Source organism: Salvelinus namaycush, chromosome 5, assembly GCF_016432855.1.
Source record: "Salvelinus namaycush isolate Seneca chromosome 5, SaNama_1.0, whole genome shotgun sequence".
NCBI lineage: Eukaryota > Metazoa > Chordata > Actinopteri > Salmoniformes > Salmonidae > Salvelinus > Salvelinus namaycush.
This window is the reverse complement of record NC_052311.1, coordinates 3,882,648-3,903,071: the sequence shown is the minus strand read 5'-3', so window position 1 is coordinate 3,903,071 and position 20,424 is coordinate 3,882,648. Positions and strand designations below refer to the sequence as shown.

Sequence of the window (20,424 nt, the reverse complement as noted above, 5' to 3'; positions counted from 1 at the left end):
GTCCGCATTGTGAACAGATTTCCTTGTATGCTAATTATTTCACAGATTTACTTTTCAAAATAATACTTATGTCATCAATATGTCTTAAAATAAATAAATAAGTCAATGGTGCTACCTGTCAATGATTTTAGAGGGCGGTATAATTATGATTTAAATGGTTGGACTGTCTCTATCCGTTTGCACTTGTGGTCAGGAAGATAAGTCTTTTAAAACGTTTACACCTGTCTAAAAATGTGGGCACCATCAGAATGTGGACAACAGCAGGTTTAAAGGACGCATGTAAGCACCAGTTATAAAGGGGGCTAAAAAGACACGAAAAGAGACGATGAAGTCATTTTATTTCTAGATCTGCATTTGTGTCAAATCATGATTTAAAAAATAATAATAATAATTTGCCCAAAAGACAAAAGTGACAACAGTAGCAAACATGAAGTCAAATAAAAATGTGTCTATCTTTGATAATTTCCCCAGGAAAGGGCTGAAAATAGCCCATATTCATATATGTAGCCTTAAAAATAAGGTAAATGAAAGTCAATAACCTGCTAATATCCGATAACATTAATACAGTATATTAGCCATTTCTGAGACTCACTTCGATAATTAATTTGATGATGTAGCAGTACAAGGATATAACTCTTCTATAGAAGAGACAGGAATGCTTATGGGGGAGGTGTTGCTGTATATATTCAGAGACATATCCCTGTAATGCTTAGAGAAGATTTTATGTCGGGTGTTACTTAAGTGCTGTGGTTCACTTGGCACATCTAAAGACTTTTATTTTGGGGTGTTGCCTTAGGCCACCAAGTGCTAACAGTCAGTATCTAAATCATATGTGTGAAATGCTTGATAGTGTATGTGATGATAACAGAGAGGTCTACTTTCTTGGGGACCTGAATATTGACTGATACTCATCAAGGTGTCAGGCTCAATAGGAAGCTCCTCACTGTAACCAGTGCCTGTAATCTGGTTCAAGTTTTAATCAACCTACCAGGGTGTTTACAAACACTACAGGAACTAGATCATCCACATGTATCCATCACATTTTTACTAATGCTGTAGAGCTTTGTTCTAAAGCTGCTTCCGTACCCATTGGATGCAGTGATCACAATATAGTGGCTATATCCAGGAAAGCCAACGTTCCAACAGCTGGGCCTTAAATAGTGTATAAGAGATCATACAAAAGATTTTGCTGTGACTCTTATGTAGATGATGTTAAAAAATATTTGTTGGTCTGATGTGATTAATGAGGAGCATCCAGACGCGGCACTTGATGAATTTATTAAATTGCTTCTTCCAATTATTGATAAACATGCACCTGTTATTCCGAAACTGACTGTTAGAACTGTTAAGGCTCCATGGATTGATGAGGAAATGAAAAACTGTATGGTTGAAGGAGATGGGGCAAAAGGAGTGTCTAATAAGTCTGGCTGCACATCTGACTGGCTGACTTACTGCAAATTGAGAAATGATGTGACTAAACTCAACAAAAAGAGTACTTGAAATAGAATTATGGACAGAAAGACAAATTCAACTCCATCTTTCATCAGATCAGATGGCTTATTCATCACAAAACCATTTGATGTTGCCAATTATTTATTTTTTTACATTTTTGTATTTTACCTCCTTTTTCGTGATATCCAATTGCGATCTTGTCTCATCACTGCAACTCCCCAATGGGCTTGGGAGAGGCGAAGGTCGAGTCATGCGTCCTCCCAAACGTTACCCGTCAAACCATGCTTCTGAAGACCCGCCCGCTTAACCCAGAAGCCAGCCGCCCTCTATGGGACTCCCGGTCACGGTCGGTTGTGACACAGCCTGGGTACACTGCGATGCAGTGCCTTAGACCGCTGCATATTTTTATTTTAAATTCATTGGGAAAGTGGGCAAACTTAGGCAGGAAATGCTAAAAATGAACAGTGAGCCATCGTACTCATGCATAAAAATAAAAAAATGAAAGAAAAGCATTGAATTTTGTAAAGTTAGTGAGGGAGAGGTGGGAAAATTATTGTTATCGATCAATAATGACAAACCTCCTGGCATTGACAACTTAAATGGAAAGCTACTGAGAATGGTAGCTGACTCTATAGCCACTCCTATCTGTCATATCTTTAATCTGAGCCTAGAGGAAGGTGGTTATGCTCAGGCCTGGAGGGAAGCCAAAGTCATTCCTTTACCCAAGAGTGGTAAAGTGGCCTTTACTGGTTCTAACAGCAGACCTATCAGCTTACTACCAGCTCTTATCAAACTGTTGGGGAAAAATGGTGCTTGATGAAATACAATGCTATTTCTCTGTAAACAAATGAACAGCAGACTTTCAGCATGCTTATAGAGAGGAGCCCTCAATATGTACTGCACCGACACAAATGACTGATGATTAGTTGAAGGAAATTGATAATAAGAAGATTGTGGGAGCTGTACTGTTAGATTTCAGTGCAGCCTTTGACATTATTGACCATAACCTGTTATTCAGAAAATGTATGCATTATGGCTTTTCAATCTCTGCCATATTGTGGATTTTATTTAATTATATTTAACTAGGCAAGTCAGTTAAGAACTAATTCTTATTTAAAATGACGGCCTACTCCGGCCAAACCCAGACGACGCTGGGTCAATTGTGCGCCGCCCTATGGGACTCGCAATCACAGCCGGATGTGATTCAGCCTGGCTGGATTCAAAGCAGGGACTGTAATAACACCTCTTGCACTGAGATGCAGGGCCTTAGACAGCTGCGCCACTCAGGATTCAGAGCTATCTATCTCATAGAACTCTGAGGGGTTTTATTTAATGGAAGCTTCTCTAATGTAAAGTGTGGTGTACCGGGGTAGGGGCAGCTCTCTAGGCCCTCTACTCGTTTTCTATTTTTACCAATGACCTGCCACTGGCATTAAACAAAGCCTGTGTGTCCATGTATGCGGATGTTTAAACCATATACACATCAGCAACCACAGCTAATGAAGTCACTGAAACCCTTAACAAAGAGTTGCAGTCTGTTTTGGAATGAGTGGCCAGTAATAACTGGTCCTGAACATCTCTAAAACTAAGGGCATTGCATTTGGTACAATTTATTCCTTAAGTTTGTCACGGCCCCTCTGCATTGCAGGGGCGGTTCCTCCTGCAGGCAGAGGAGGGTTGTTTAGTGATTGGAGCCACCTGGGCTCAGGGTATTTAAGCTGCTTCACTAACCACTTTTCTCTCTCTCTGCTCCTCCAGGTATGATCCTGTTTTGTTTGTTCCTTTGTAGTTTTACGTAGTTTTCACTCAGTCATATTCACACACACAGATTCACGCATCCCTGCACTTTACATACACCTTACATTATGATACTTCCACGCCTCATTCCTTTTTCTTAGTTTAAAGTTAATAGTTTTGTTTATAATAAAGAATCTTTTTGATTGGCCTATACCTGTTGTTCGTGTCCCCTCATTTTTGCCACAGGCTATGAGCCGGCCTGTGACAAGTTCTAGATCTCAGCTGAATCTGGTAATGAATGGTATGGCTGTTGAACAAGTTGATGAGACTAAATTACATGGTGTTACCTTCGATTGTAAACTGTCCTGGTCAAAACATATATATGCAATGGCTGCAAAGATGGTGAGGGGTCTGTCCATAATAATGATTTGCTCTGCTTTTATGTCATCCCACTCCAAAAAGCAAGTCCTGCAGGCTCTAGTTTTGTCTTATCTTGATTATTGTCCAGTCGTGTGGTCGAGTGCTGCAAGGAAAGACCTAGTTAAGCTGCAGCTGGTCCAGAACAAAGCGGCACGTCTTGTTCTTCATTGTAATCAGAGGGCTGATATTAATACTATGCATGCCAGTCTCTCTTGGCTAAGAGTTGAGGAGAGACTGACTGCATCACTTCTTCTCTTTATAAAGAAACATTAATGTGTTGAAAATTCCAAATTGTTTGCATAGTCAACTTACACACAGCTCTGACACACACCACTTACCCCACCAGACATACCACCAGGGGTCTTTTCACAGTCCCCCAAATCCAGAACAAATTCAAGAAAGCGTACAGTATTATACAGAACCAGTATTGTGTGGAACTCCGTTGCTCAAATGAACCGCAAACTTGGTTTTTTAAAAAAACTGACAAAGCAACACCTCACAACGCTTCTCCCCTATTTAACCTAGATAGTGTGTGTGTATGTATTGATATGGAGGCAAAATGTGCCATTTTTAAATTGATGTAGTGCCGTCCTTGAGCTTCTTGTCTATTAATGTTCTGTGTAATGTCATGTTTCATGTGTTGCGTGGAGCCCAGGAAGAGTAGCTGCAGCTTTCGCAACAGCTAATGGGGATCCTAATGAAACACCAAATAAAATATCAATATTGTTTAATTACAAATAAATATTAACTAGCATGCCAAAATATAAAAAGAAACCCTGGAGATGACAGTAATGCAGTGGTTTAGGCATGATATGATTATATAAAGATGACTGCAATTTTAGCAAACCTACTAACATCTTTGTAGTAATGCAAAATATCAATATGATATATTTGTATATTCACAATTCTGTAAACGTATTTTTAAAACATGTACACAACATTTCTAAGACTGGGTAACGACTTTGGTGTAATTCAGCTAGAGCTTCCAAGAAAGCAAAAAAAACTTTTTGAAAACTTTTTGTTTCCTTTCCTTTCTAAAATATCTATGTCCAGCTCACAGTTGCTGTGCAACGTGAGTAACTTTCTCAAAATGTTCTGGTACAGCGTACCCGGTATTGCACTTTGCAAACTCTTCATCTTCAGTATTATTCACAGTGATCCTTCTTCAAAACGTTTTGTAGAGTAGAAATCCAGTTTAGCAACAGAGATGTAGTAAAAATAGAAAAAGTACATTTAATTTTCCGGTGGCTAAAAGAGAGATATACATAGGAGTATAAATCGAAAAAATATTATGTGATGAGACAAATATAGAATGTTGCTGTATAAATGTAAAAGTATCAGTTAATAAATGTAATTTCTTTCTTTGTATCATATAGAGAACATTATTTTCTGAACATTATTTTCTGAACATTATTTTCTGATAGAGCATTTTAACAGAGTAACCAGACCAAGGAGAGTGTGGAAGAGTTTTCTTAATTTTTTTTAACCATTACTAACCACTTACTTGATCCGTAGATATGGTAAAGTACGTTCTTATAATCAAAGATAAAATACTTTCAAGTGGACAATGAAAATCACTGTTGATGGAAACATTGGTTTGTGAGGAATGCAGTAGAGGTTTGTCTTTACAGTTGAAAAACTGAAGGAAAAACATTCTCAGTGACATCAGTGGTGTGTGGCATTCCTGGGGGTTGTAGGGAGTTGTAGTTCTCAAGGTATTCTCACAACTACAACACAGGCTCCAGCCCTTCCAATGTTGAGATTGACCTCCTGTTGGAGACATACAGTAAAGGGTAATGAAAGGTCATTCAGTCTGTCTTAAAAAGCTATTACAGTATGGAAATAAAAGGTTGTGCCTGGCTATTGGAATTCTGGGTCGAAAAGCATTCTTTGAAGATGTAAGGAATGATTCAAGTTACCTCAGTCCATTCATTGTTCTGTGCATCATAGGACTCAACACTGTTCAGGTAGGATGTTCCGTCGTATCCTCCGACAGCGTATAGCCTGTCTCCTAGCAGACAGATACCTACAGCATCTCTGGGGACACTCAGAGAGGACACCGTGGTCCATGTGTCTGTTTTGGGATCATACCTGCAGTGACATAGAGGAAATACAAGGATAAAGGGAAATACCTGAAGAAGTGTAGTGAGCACTGGGATATTTAAGAGATACAGAGCAAAGATTAGTCTTGTCCATGGATGAATTCAACAATATATTTTGAGTGGGACAAAATATTTTGTTGTATTTTTTTTATTTATTGACTTTTGAAATTATATTTTCTGTTTAATTGTTTTTGACAAGAATGGTATTCTGTTCATTGATAGGGTCACATGCAGTGTGTATCAGCTACAGTTTGATGTTTACAGAACAGCCAGCAGAGGGAGGCAGAAGCCAGATAATCACACGGCTAAAACCAGCTCCAATGGAAAGAATGACGTGTCTTGAGTTTGACCTGTACATGCAGACAGACAGAGACAATGGCTGTGTTCCAGAGGATCAAACCTGTAACGTGCCTTGGGTAAATTGTGACTGATCTACAAATAATAATGAGTAGTTCTTTATGACGCAAGGTTTTTTTGTAGATCTGTCGGTCGTTAGTCGCCTGCGATGTGGAACAATCCCGATGTCTGCGTTTGACACTGCAGCCAACTTTAAAGGCGAGTTGAGACTGACTGATCTACAAATCACCTTGCATCATAAATAACTACTCACTATTCATTTGTAGATCAATCAGTCAGTCACAATTTACCCATGATACATCACGGTTTTGATGCTCTCGAACACGGCCAATGCCTCACCTCAAGGGACATAACAAGGCACACACCCAACTCTCTGTTTCCATACGCATAGCCTGAAATGTCCCAACTCTGTTTCCATACACATAGCCTGAAATGTCCCAACTCTGTTTCCATACGCATAGCCTGAAATGTCCCAACTCTGTTTCCATACGCATAGCCTGAAATGTCCCAACTCTGTTTCCATACGCATAGCCTGAAATGTCCCAACTCTGTTTCCATACGCATAGCCTGAAATGTCCCAACTCTGTTTCCATACGCATAGCCTGAAATGTCCCAACTCTGTTTCCATACACATAGCCTGAAATGTCCCAACTCTGTTTCCATACACATAGCCTGAAATGTCCCAACTCTGTTTCCATACACATAGCCTGAAATGTCCCAACTCTGTTTCCATACGCATAGCCTGAAATGTCCCAACTCTGTTTCCATACACATAGCCTGAAATGTCCCAACTCTGTTTCCATACACATAGCCTGAAATGTCCCAACTCTGTTTCCATACGCATAGCCTGAAATGTCCCAACTCTGTTTCCATACGCATAGCCTGAAATGTCCCAACTCTGTTTCCATACGCATAGCCTGAAATGTCCCAACTCTGTTTCCATACGCATAGCCTGAAATGTCCCAACTCTGTTTCCATACGCATAGCCTGAAATGTCTCAACTCTGTTTCCATACGCATAGCCTGAAATGTCCCAACTCTGTTTCCATACACATAGCCTGAAATGTCTCAACTCTGTTTCCATACACATAGCCTGAAATGTCCCAACTCTGTTTCCATACGCATAGCCTGAAATGTCTCAACTCTGTTTCCATACGCATAGCCTGAAATGTCCCAACTCTGTTTCCATACGCATAGCCTGAAATGTCCCAACTCTGTTTCCATACACATAGCCTGAAATGTCCCAACTCTGTTTCCATACGCATAGCCTGAAATGTCCCAACTCTGTTTCCATACGCATAGCCTGAAATGTCCCAACTCTGTTTCCATACGCATAGCCTGAAATGTCTCAACTCTGTTTCCATACGCATAGCCTGAAATGTCCCAACTCTGTTTCCATACACATAGCCTGAAATGTCTCAACTCTGTTTCCATACACATAGCCTGAAATGTCCCAACTCTGTTTCCATACGCATAGCCTGAAATGTCTCAACTCTGTTTCCATACGCATAGCCTGAAATGTCCCAACTCTGTTTCCATACGCATAGCCTGAAATGTCCCAACTCTGTTTCCATACACATAGCCTGAAATGTCCCAACTCTGTTTCCATACGCATAGCCTGAAATGTCCCAACTCTGTTTCCATACGCATAGCCTGAAATGTCCCAACTCTGTTTCCATACGCATAGCCTGAAATGTCCCAACTCTGTTTCCATACACATAGCCTGAAATGTCCCAACTCTGTTTCCATACACATAGCCTGAAATGTCCCAACTCTGTTTCCATACACATAGCCTGAAATGTCCCAACTCTGTTTCCATACGCATAGCCTGAAATGTCCCAACTCTGTTTCCATACGCATAGCCTGAAATGTCCCAACTCTGTTTCCATACACATAGCCTGAAATGTCCCAACTCTGTTTCCATACACATAGCCTGAAATGTCCGAACTCTGTTTCCATACGCATAGCCTGAAATGTCCCAACTCTGTTTCCATACGCATAGCCTGAAATGTCCCAACTCTGTTTCCATACGCATAGCCTGAAATGTCCCAACTCTGTTTCCATACACATAGCCTGAAATGTCCCAACTCTGTTTCCATACGCATAGCCTGAAATGTCCCGACTCTGTTTCCATACGCATAGCCTGAAATGTCCCGACTCTGTTTCCATACGCATAGCCTGAAATGTCCCAACTCTGTTTCCATACACATAGCCTGAAATGTCCCAACTCTGTTTCCATACACATAGCCTGAAATGTCCCAACTCTGTTTCCATACGCATAGCCTGAAATGTCCCAACTCGGTTTCCATACGCATAGTCTGAAATGTCCCAACTCTGTTTCCATACGCATAGCTATACTTCACCCTTATAATATCTATAACGAGACACAATGTTGAGTTTTTTTACTCTAGTACACTACTGGGATAGGCCACATTCCAATTCTAGTACAGTACTGGAATAGGCTACATCCCAATTCTAGATCAGTACTGGAATAGGCTACATCCCAATTCTAGTACAGTACTGGAATAGGCTACATCCCAATTCTAGTACACTACTGGGATAGGCTACATCCCAATTCTAGTATAGTACTGGGATAGGCTACATCCCAATTCTAGTACAGTACTGGAATAGGCTACATCCCAATTCTAGTACACATTTTAGTCATTTGGAATTTTAGTCATCTGGAATAGGCTACATCCCAATTCTAGTACAGTACTGGAATAGGCTACATCCCAATTCTAGATCAGTACTGGAATAGGCTACATCCCAATTCTAGTACAGTACTGGAATAGGCTACATCCCAATTCTAGTACACTACTGGGATAGGCTACATCCCAATTCTAGTATAGTACTGGGATAGGCTACATCCCAATTCTAGTACACTACTGGAATAGACTACATCCCAATTCTAGTACACTACTGGGATAGGCTACATCCCAATTCTAGTACACTACTGGGATAGGCTACATCCCAATTTTAGTACACTACTGGGATAGGCTACATCCCAATTCTAGTACACTACTGGGATAGGCCGCATCCCAATTCTAGTACACTACTGAGATAGTCTGCATCCCAATTATCTGCACTTCTCCCAAAAGTGTGCACTTACATCTCTGTCATGGATTCAAAAGCATTGGATTGGTGTAAGCCTGGAATAGAGGGAGTTTTCACCATTGTTCAATGCATTTCGGGAAGTGAAACGAAATGCAACCATATTGTAGACCAGAGCTATGATTGGTTGTTTACCTGCCTACACAGTCTGATAGTTCGGGACAGTGGTTGTTTACCTCTCTACACAGTCTGAGAGTCTGGGACAGTGGTTGTTTACCTCTCTACACAGTCTGAGAGTCTGGGACAGTGGTTGTTTACCTCTCTACACAGTCTGAGAGTCTGGGACAGTGGTTGTTTACCTGTCTACACAGTCTGATAGTCTGGGACAGTGGTTGTTTACCTGTCTACACAGTCTGATAGTCTGGGACAGTGGTTGTTTACCTCTCTACACAGTCTGATAGTCTGGGACAGTGGTTGTTTACCTCTCTACACAGTCTGAGAGTCTGGGACAGTGGTTGTTTACCTGTCTACACAGTCTGATAGTCTGGGACAGTGGTTGTTTACCTGTCTACACAGTCTGATAGTCTGGGACAGTGGTTGTTTACCTGTCTACACAGTCTGAGAGTCTGGGACAGTGGTTGTTTACCTCTCTACACAGTCTGAGAGTCTGGGACAGTGGTTGTTTACCTCTCTACACAGTCTGAGAGTCTGGGACAGTGGTTGTTTACCTCTCTACACAGGCTGATAGTCTGGGACAGTGGTTGTTTACCTCTCTACACAGTCTGAGAGTCTGGGACAGTGGTTGTTTACCTGTCTACACAGTCTGATAGTCTGGGACAGTGGTTGTTTACCTGTCTACACAGTCTGATAGTCTGGGACAGTGGTTGTTTACCTCTCTACACAGTCTGATAGTCTGGGACAGTGGTTGTTTACCTCTCTACACAGTCTGAGAGTCTGGGACAGTGGTTGTTTACCTCTCTACACAGTCTGATAGTCTGGGACAGTGGTTGTTTACCTCTCTACACAGTCTGAGAGTCTGGGACAGTGGTTGTTTACCTGTCTACACAGTCTGATAGTCTGGGACAGTGGTTGTTTACCTGTCTACACAGTCTGATAGTCTGGGACAGTGGTTGTTTACCTGTCTACACAGTCTGAGAGTCTGGGACAGTGGTTGTTTACCTCTCTACACAGTCTGATAGTCTGGGACAGTGGTTGTTTACCTCTCTACACAGTCTGAGAGTCTGGGACAGTGGTTGTTTACCTCTCTACACAGGCTGATAGTCTGGGACAGTGGTTGTTTACCTCTCTACACAGTCTGAGAGTCTGGGACAGTGGTTGTTTACCTGTCTACACAGTCTGATAGTCTGGGACAGTGGTTGTTTACCTCTCTACACAGTCTGATAGTCTGGGACAGTGGTTGTTTACCTCTCTACACAGTCTGAGAGTCTGGGACAGTGGTTGTTTACCTCTCTACACAGTCTGATAGTCTGGGACAGTGGTTGTTTACCTCTCTACACAGTCTGAGAGTCTGGGACAGTGGTTGTTTACCTGTCTACACAGTCTGATAGTCTGGGACAGTGGTTGTTTACCTGTCTACACAGTCTGATAGTCTGGGACAGTGGTTGTTTACCTGTCTACACAGTCTGATAGTCTGGGACAGTGGTTGTTTACCTGTCTACACAGTCTGAGAGTCTGGGACAGTGGTTGTTTACCTGTCTACACAGTCTGAGAGTCTGGGACAGTGGTTGTTTACCTGTCTACACAGTCTGAGAGTCTGGGACAGTGGTTGTTTACCTCTCTACACAGTCTGATAGTCTGGGACAGTGGTTGTTTACCTCTCTACACAGTCTGAGAGTCTGGGACAGTGGTTGTTTACCTCTCTACACAGGCTGATAGTCTGGGACAGTGGTTGTTTACCTCTCTACACAGTCTGAGAGTCTGGGACAGTGGTTGTTTACCTGTCTACACAGTCTGATAGTCTGGGACAGTGGTTGTTTACCTCTCTACACAGTCTGATAGTCTGGGACAGTGGTTGTTTACCTCTCTACACAGTCTGAGAGTCTGGGACAGTGGTTGTTTACCTCTCTACACAGTCTGATAGTCTGGGACAGTGGTTGTTTACCTCTCTACACAGTCTGAGAGTCTGGGACAGTGGTTGTTTACCTGTCTACACAGTCTGATAGTCTGGGACAGTGGTTGTTTACCTGTCTACACAGTCTGATAGTCTGGGACAGTGGTTGTTTACCTGTCTACACAGTCTGATAGTCTGGGACAGTGGTTGTTTACCTGTCTACACAGTCTGAGAGTCTGGGACAGTGGTTGTTTACCTGTCTACACAGTCTGAGAGTCTGGGACAGTGGTTGTTTACCTCTCTACACAGTCTGATAGTCTGGGACAGTGGTTGTTTACCTCTCTACACAGTCTGATAGTCTGGGACAGTGGTTGTTTACCTCTACACAGTCTGAGAGTCTGGGACAGTGGTTGTTTACCTGTCTACACAGTCTGATAGTCTGGGACAGTGGTTGTTTACCTGTCTACACAGTCTGAGAGTCTGGGACAGTGGTTGTTTACCTCTCTACACAGTCTGAGAGTCTGGGACAGTGGTTGTTTACCTCTACACAGTCTGATAGTTTGGGACAGTGGTTGTTTACCTCTCTACACAGTCTGATAGTCTGGGACAGTGGTTGTTTACCTCTCTACACAGTCTGATAGTCTGGGACAGTGGTTGTTTACCTGTCTACACAGTCTGAGAGTCTGGGACAGTGGTTGTCTACCTGTCTACACAGTCTGATAGTCTGGGACAGTGGTTGTTTACCTCTCTACACAGTCTGATAGTCTGGGACAGTGGTTGTTTACCTCTCTACACAGTCTGATAGTCTGGGACAGTGGTTGTTTATCTGTCTACACAGTCTGATAGTCTGGGACAGTGGTTGTTTACCTGTCTACACAGTCTGAGAGTCTGGGACAGTGGTTGTTTACCTCTCTACACAGTCTGATAGTCTGGGACAGTGGTTGTTTACCTGTCTACACAGTCTGAGAGTCTGGGACAGTGGTTGTTTACCTCTCTACACAGTCTGATAGTCTGGAGCAGTGGTTGGACGCCAGGGCATCATGACCACCCACAGCATAGAGGAAGCTGTTGTACGTGGCCACACCCACCCCTCCTCTCCTCTTCGCCATGGGGGCACACATACTCCACTTGTTGGTGTGTGGATCAAAGCATTCCATTGACCGCAGACACGAGCTCCCATCCCGACCACCAACTGCAAACAATCTGTAAGGACAATAAAAGCGTTACAAATTGGATTTTGGATGTTGCTCTGATATGAAATCTTCTTTTAAGGGAGGGAGAATCTCAGGCTTCCTTAGCAGAGAGGAATGGAGGGTTGAGGAAACATCTTCCATGGCAAAGAGAGAAGGAGGGTTGTAGAAACATCTTCCATGGCAGAGAGGGAAGGAGAGTTGAGGAAACATCTTCCATGGCAGAGAGGGAAGGAGGGTTGAGGAAACATCTTCCATGGCAGAGAGGGAAGGAGGGTTGAGGAAACATCTTCCATGGCAGAGAGGGAAGGAGAGTTGAGGAAACATCTTCCATGGCAGAGAGGGAAGGAGGGTTGAGGAAACATCTTCCATGGCAGAGAGGGAAGGAGGGTTGAGGAAACATCTTCCATGGCAGAGAGGGAAGGAGGGTTGAGGAAACATCTTCCATGGCAGAGAGGGAAGGAGGGTTGAGGAAACATCTTCCATGGCAGAGAGGGAAGGAGGTTTGAGGAATCATCTTCCTCCCTTGTTGTCTATTTGACCCAGATTCAGGAAGACGATCTAAAAGGGATTCAGGGATCCAGATTCAGGAAAAGGGATCCAGATTCAGGAAGACGATCTAAAAGGGTTTTATAGAGTGAAAACACCCTGTAAAACAGTCCGTTGTTGTGTGGCGTTATGTAACGTAGAGCTGTGGTAGTCTAGGCCCAGGCTTACGCACAAAGAAAAGCATTCTTGTTTCGATACGAAGGTCAGGCATTCGCCAAAATGTGTTACATAACAAGAAGCAGAACTATTTGTGTCCTGTTGTGCTGGTTACTGGCTTCCAGTGTGTCAGAAATTCTTCTTTCATTTTGTGCCTTATGTCTTAAATAAGTTTGTGTTTTAGTAATAACTGTTCCTGCATGCTGTCATAATGTTTTAGTACGGCCACTTACTTTCCGTTGAGTGCGGTGACTCCCATAGTGCTGCGTGGCGTGGACATGCTGGCCACGTAGTTCCACTGTTTAGCCTGGGGGTCCCACCTCTCCACTGTATTCAGGTAACTCCATCCATCATGGCCACCGACTGCATACATGGGGCCCTCCAACACTGTTATACCTGGAGAGTTAGAAAGAGGAGGGAACCATCAACCTGTGTGTGTGTGTGTGTGTGTGTGTGTGTGTGTGTGTGTGTGTGTGTGTGTGTGTGTGTGTGTGTGTGTGTGTGTGTGTGTGTGTGTGTGTGTGTGTGTGTGTGTGTGTGTGTGTGTGGCTCAACCATGATGCTCATTTGAGAACAGCCAAAGTGCTGTTAGATGAGTCACCGTTGTGTTGAACTGACTGAATGTAGGCTATTCTATTCTCCAAACAGACCTGGGTTCAAATACTATTTGAAATCATTTAAAATACGTTATTTCCGATTGATTAAGCTTGCTTGGCTTAATAATGGAACCAATAGAATAATCCCAAAACTACAAACTCTGCACGCCCAGAACCAGGCAGGCTAGGGCAAACTTAGTATTTGAAAGATTTGAAATAGTACTTGAACCCAGGCTCTGTTCTCCAAACAGGATGGATATAAAACACTGTTAATCCTGCTATTGCTGGGGGTCACAGAGGAAAGTGATTTTCCAACAACAATGAATAGGAAGTTACTGTACAACACAATAGATAGATTTATCCAGTGCATTCGGAAAGTATTCAGACCTTTTGACTTTTAGAAGCATTTTGTTATGTTACAGCCTTATTTTAAAATGGATTAAATACTTATTTTTTTCATCAATATATGCACAATACCCCATAATGACAAAGTGAAAATAGGTTTTTAGAAATTTTAGCAAATGTACAACAAAAAAAAGAAATACCATATTTACATAAGACTCTTTGCTATGAGCTCAGGTGCATCCTGTTTCCATTGGTTATACTTGAGATGTTTCTACAACTTGATTGGAGTTCACCTGTGGAAAATTCCATTCATTTTACATGATGTGGAAAGGCCCACAGTTGACAGTGCATATCAGAGCAAAAAACATTTTCCGTAGAGCTCAGAGACAGGATTGTGCCGAGTCACAGATCTGGGGAAGGGTACCAAAGCATTTCTGCAGCATTGAAAGTCCCCAAGAACACAGTGGCCTCCATCATTCTTAAATGAAAGAAGTTTGGAACCACCAAGACTCTTCCTAGAGCTGTCCGCCCGGCCAAACTGAGCAATCAGGAAGAAGGGTCTGATGGTCTGTTTATTTTACTAGGCAAGTCAGTTAAGAACAAATTCTTATTTTCAATGACAGCCTAAGAACAGTGAGTTAAAGCAATAGTAGTAGAGCAGTCACAACCTGACTGAGAAGCAACATGACATGGTATGAAAGCCAAAACAAAACTAAATGGGAAATATTATTGACATTACATTGCACTCTTCACTGGCTGTCCCAAAACTGCACATTTTGGCTTTTCACAAAATAATTATTAGATTTTTTCTTTATCTTTTATAGTTTCAAATTCTTTGTATTGAATTAGAATTTTGGGAAATAAATATTATCTTAGGTCGGAGTATTTGTCACAGTGTAATAGGAAATGCAGTTCTGTCTCTACCTCTCCCCTGGAGCAGAGTGAGCACAGCCTGTCCTCTCTGGGCAGCCAGGTTTGTCTGTGACGACCGGTCTCTATAGCCAGACTGTCCTCTCTGGGCAGCCAGGTTTGTCTGTGACGACCGGTCTCTATAGCCAGACTGTCCTCTCTGGGCAGCCAGGTTTGTCTGTGACGACCGGTCTCTATAGCCAGACTGTGCTCACTGAGTCTGTACCTAGTCAGTGTTTTCCTCAGTTTTCTATCAGTCACAGTGGTCAGATAGTCTGCCACCATGTACTGTCTGTTTAGAGCCAAATAGCATTGAAGTTTACTTAGATTTTTTGTGGTGTCTTTTCAATAGGTGATATATTTTTATTTTTGTTTTGTGATGATTTGGTTGGGCCAGATTTTCTGAGTGCTGTCCTGAGGCTCTATGGGGTTGGTTTGAGTTAGTGAACTGAGCCTCAGAGGGGACTCTTCTCTTGTTTCATCTCTTGACATTGTAGAGCTGTGTGATGGAACATTTTGGGGTCACTTGTTTTTAGATGGTTGTAAAATGTGATGGCTCTTTTTTCTATTTGAATAAGGAGGGGGTATCAGCCCAATTCTGCTCTACATGGGTTATTTGGAGTTTCTTTGCACTTGCAATACAGTTTCGCAAAACTCTGCATGTAGTATTTTGATTGGATGTTTGTCCCATTTGGTAAATTTCACTGTTAGAGAGTGGACCCCATACTTCGCTGTTAGAGAGTGGACCCCATACTTCCCTCCCATATAGAGCAATTGGTTCTATAACTGATTGGAAAATGTTTAGCCAGATTCTAATTGAAATTTTGATTTTGATGTTCCCTTTAATGGCATAAAATGCTCTTCTTGCTTTGTCTCTGAGCTCATTCACAGCCATGTGAAAGCTACCTCTGTTGCTGATATTTAGTCCTAGATACGTGTAGTTTTTGGTGTGTTCTAATAGAACTGTGTCCAAATAGAATTTATATTTGCCATCCTGATTTCTGGACCTTTTTTGGAATATCATTCTATTCATTTTTTAAAGATTAACGGTCAGAGCCCAGGCCTGACAGAACCTGTTATTAACAGTCAGAGCCCAGGTCTGACAGAACCTGTTATTAACAGTCAGAGCCCAGGTCTGACAGAACCTGTTATTAACAGTCAGAGCCCAGGTCTGACAGAACCTGTTATTAACAGTCAGAGCCCAGGTCTGACAGAACCTGTTATTAACAGTCAGAGCCCAGGTCTGACAGAACCTGTTATTAACAGTCAGAGCCCAGGTCTGACAGAACCTGTTATTAACAGTCAGAGCCCAGGTCTGACAGAACCTGTTATTAACAGTCAGAGCCCAGGTCTGACAGAACCTGTTATTAACAGTCAGAGCCCAGGTCTGACAGAACCTGTTATTAACAGTCAGAGCCCAGGTCTGACAGAACCTGTTATTAACAGTCAGAGCCCAGGTCTGACAGAACCTGTTATTAACAGTCAGAGCCCAGGTCTGACAGAACCTGTTATTAACAGTCAGAGCCCAGGTCTGACAGAACCTGTTATTAACAGTCAGAGCCCAGGTCTGACAGAACCTGTTATTAACAGTCAGAGCCCAGGTCTGACAGAACCTGTTATTAACAGTCAGAGCCCATGTCTGACTGAACCTGTGCTGTGCTGTGCTGATGATCTAGGTGCTTCTGTAACCCCTCCTTAGTGGGAGACAGCAGCACCAGGTCATCTGTCTACAGCAGACCCTCCTTAGTGGGAGACAGCAGCACCAGGTCATCTGTCTACAGCAGACCCTCCTTAGTGAGAGACAGCAGCACCAGGTCATCTGTCTACAGCAGACCCTCCTTAGTGGGAGACAGCAGCACCAGGTCATCTGCATACAGCAGACCCTCCTTAGTGGGAGACAGCAGCACCAGGTCATCTGTCTACAGCAGACCCTCCTTAGTGGGAGACAGCAGCACCAGGTCATCTGTCTACAGCACACCCTCTTTAGTGAGAGACAGCAGCACCAGGTCATCTGTCTACAGCAGACCCTCCTTAGTGGGAGACAGCAGCACCAGGTCATCTGTCTACAGCACACCCTCTTTAGTGAGAGACAGCAGCACCAGGTCATCTGTCTACAGCAGACCCTCCTTAGTGGGAGACAGCAGCACCAGGTCATCTGTCTACAGCAGACCCTCTTTAGTGAGAGACAGCAGCACCAGGTCATCTGTCTACAGCAGACCCTCCTTAGTGGGAGACAGCAGCACCAGGTCATCTGTCTACAGCAGACCCTCTTTAGTGAGAGACAGCAGCACCAGGTCATCTGTCTACAGCAGACCCTCCTTAGTGGGAGACAGCAGCACCAGGTCATCTGTCTACAGCACACCCTCTTTAGTGAGAGACAGCAGCACCAGGTCATCTGTCTACAGCAGACCCTCCTTAGTGGGAGACAGCAGCACCAGGTCATCTGTCTACAGCAGACCCTCTTTAGTGAGAGACAGCAGCACCAGGTAATCTGTCTACAGCAGACCCTCCTTAGTGGGAGACAGCAGCACCAGGTCATCTGTGTACAGCAGACCCTCCTTAGTGGGAGACAGCAGCACCAGGTCATCTGTCTACAGCAGACCCTCCTTAGCGGGAGATAGCAGCACCAGGTCATCTGTCTACAGCAGACCCTCCTTAGTGGGAGACAGCAGCACCAGGTCATCTGTCTACAGCAGACCCTCCTTAGTGGGAGACAGCAGCACCAGGTCATCTGTCTACAGCAGACCCTCCTTAGTGGGAGACAACAGCACCAGGTCATCTGTCTACAGCAGACCCTCCTTAGTGAGAGACAGTAGCACCAGGTCATCTGTCTACAGCACACCCTCTTTAGTGAGAGACAGCAGCACCAGGTCATCTGTGTACAGCACACCCTCTTTAGTGAGAGACAGCAGCACCAGGTCATCTGCGTACAGCAGACCCTCCTTAGTGAGAGACAGCAGCACCAGGTCATCTGTCTACAGCAGACCCTCTTTAGTGAGAGACAGCAGCACCAGGTCATCTGCATACAGCAGACCCTCCTTAGTGAGAGACAGCAGCACCAGGTCATCTGTCTACAGCAGACCCTCCTTAGTGAGAGACAGTAGCACCAGGTCATCTGTCTACAGCAGACCCTCTTTAGTGAGAGACAGCAGCACCAGGTCATCTGTGTACAGCACACCCTCTTTAGTGAGAGACAGCAGCACCAGGTCATCTGCGTACAGTAGACCCTCCTTATTGAGAGACAGCAGCACCAGGTCATCTGTCTACAGCAGACCCTCTTTAGTGAGAGACAGCAGCACCAGGTCATCTGCATACAGCAGACCCTCCTTAGTGAGAGACAGCAGCACCAGGTCATCTGTCTACAGCAGACCCTCCTTAGTGAGAGACAGCAGCACCAGGTCGTCTGTCTACAGCAGACCCTCCTTAGTGAGAGACAGTAGCACCAGGTCATCTGCGTACAGCAGACCCTCCTTAGTGGGAGACAGCAGACCCTCCTTAGTGGGAGACAGTAGCACCAGGTCATCTGTCTACAGCAGACCCTCCTTAGTGGGAGACAGCAGCACCAGGTCAATTTTGTACAGCAGACACTTGATTTCAGTGTTGTATAGGGTGATACCAGGTGCTGCCGATTTGTCTAATGTTTTTGCCAATTCATTAATGTAGATGTTAAATAGTGTTGGACTCATTGGGCAGCCCTGTTTCACTCCACGTCCCTGAGAGAAGATGTCTGTTTGCTTGTTGTCAATTTTAACTGCACATTTGTTTTTAGTGTACATTGATTTAATGACGTCATATGTTTTCCCTCCAATACCTCTTTCTATTAGTTTATAAAAATACCTTTATGCCAAATTGAATCAAATTATTTCTTGAAGTCTACAAAACACGACTAGATTATGTCAATTAGAGTTTGGAGGGTATAAATGTGGTCTGTTGTACGATAGTTTTTAAAAAATCCAATCTGGCTTCTGCTTAGGACGTTGTGCTCATCAAGGAAATGATTTATGATCATCATGATCTATTTATGAATTTTCCCCAAGTTGCTGTTAACTCAAATTCCTCTGTAATTATTTGGGTCAAATTTGTCTACATTTTTATAGATTGGTTTGATCAATCCTTGGTTCCAAATATCGAGGGAAAATACCTGCAGTGGGGATAATGTTGAAGAATTTACTATAGCCAATTTGAAATTGAGGTCTGTATATTTGATCATTTAATTTAAAATAGCATGAGCACCACAGGCCTTTTGGGTTCGGAGCGTGCATAGTTTTCCCAAAAATGATTCTTCTGTAATTGGGATATCCACACGATTCTTATAGTCTTTGACTGCTAATTCAAGGATTTGTAATTTTTCTTGTATATCTTTTTTATTCTGGGCTCTTTGTTATATTGTTGTAGAGGTTTGCAAAGTGATTTCTCCACATATCCCCATTTTGGATAGCTACTAATTGCTTTTTGGTAGATTTCTGTACTGTTTGCACTCCATCTATAGGCCTGTTTAGTACCATGTAACTTATTGGGCCGTGATGCTTCATGGTTGGGTTCTGCTCTTCTCAGATACACTGTGATTTTACTGTGGTCTGAGAGAGGTGTTAGTGGGCTGACTGTGAAGGCTCTGAGAGAGGTGTTAGTGGGCTGACTGTGAAGGCTCTGAGAGAGGTGTTAGTGGGCTGACTGTGAAGGCTCTGAGAGACTCTGGTTTGAGGTCGGTGATGAAGTAGTCTACAGTACTGCTGCCAAGGGGTGAGCTGCAGGTGTACCTATCAAAATAGTTCCTCTCTCTCTGTCTCTCTTTCTCTCTCCTCTCTCCTCTCTCTCTTTTTACCTCTCTTTGTCTCTCTCTGCTCCTATCTCACTCTCTGCCTCTCTCTCTCTCTCTGCCTCCCTCTCTCTCTTTCACTCTCTCTCACTTACACCTATTCCTATATAACACCTTGGCAGACTACCGTACGCCTGCTCTGTTTTTCTCTTTTCTCATACGTTTCATATCAGGAATGGCTTGATTCACAGTTGAAATTGGAAAGAGAGAGGATGGAAAGAGTAGAGCCTAGTGCGGAGGAGAGTCAGTTTGTGCCTCGCCAGCCCAGCCCTCCAGTTCAAAGACCAGAGTCCATACCCCCAGAGCCTCAGCTCGGAGAGGGCCACCTATGCACCTGTGCACCGAGGATCTCTAGTCAAGTATTCATCTCACTCGTCTGTGAGATGTGTGTGGTTGACTTTTATGAGCTATGGGTGAACATTTTTTCCCAGAGGTTACAGTGAATAGTATTACCGGGTCTCCTTTGATCGGGGCTGTAGCAGATAGCTCTTATATACTTTGCTTGTGGTGAGCCCGGTTTTACTGTGAAGACGTGAGGAGCTGCATGTGCTGCTGGCTATAAGCCTGTTGTGTTTATTCAGAAAAGAAGGAACGATATGTCAAATCAACCCACAACTGGTTTAATTAAAATGACTATTTCCGATTAACTTCATTCGTACAGAATGTAGAATGTT

General features: G+C 43.4%; 1 protein-coding gene across 1 annotated transcript in view; it reads right to left on the bottom strand.

Moving 5' to 3' along the window:
* Positions 1–4,377: 4,377 nt before the first annotated feature.
* Positions 4,378–20,424, bottom strand: part of LOC120047369 (kelch-like protein 4) — a 63,388-nt gene continuing 47,341 nt past the window's right edge. Inside the window, exons 8-11 of the mRNA XM_038992891.1 lie at positions 13,318–13,480; positions 12,180–12,392; positions 5,529–5,700; positions 4,378–5,379 (exon numbers count right to left, since the gene is read on the bottom strand). Of these exons, the coding sequence (XP_038848819.1) occupies positions 5,320–5,379; positions 5,529–5,700; positions 12,180–12,392; positions 13,318–13,480 (608 nt within the window). The 3' untranslated portion in view covers positions 4,378–5,319. The remainder of the gene's footprint in view (positions 5,380–5,528; positions 5,701–12,179; positions 12,393–13,317; positions 13,481–20,424) is intronic.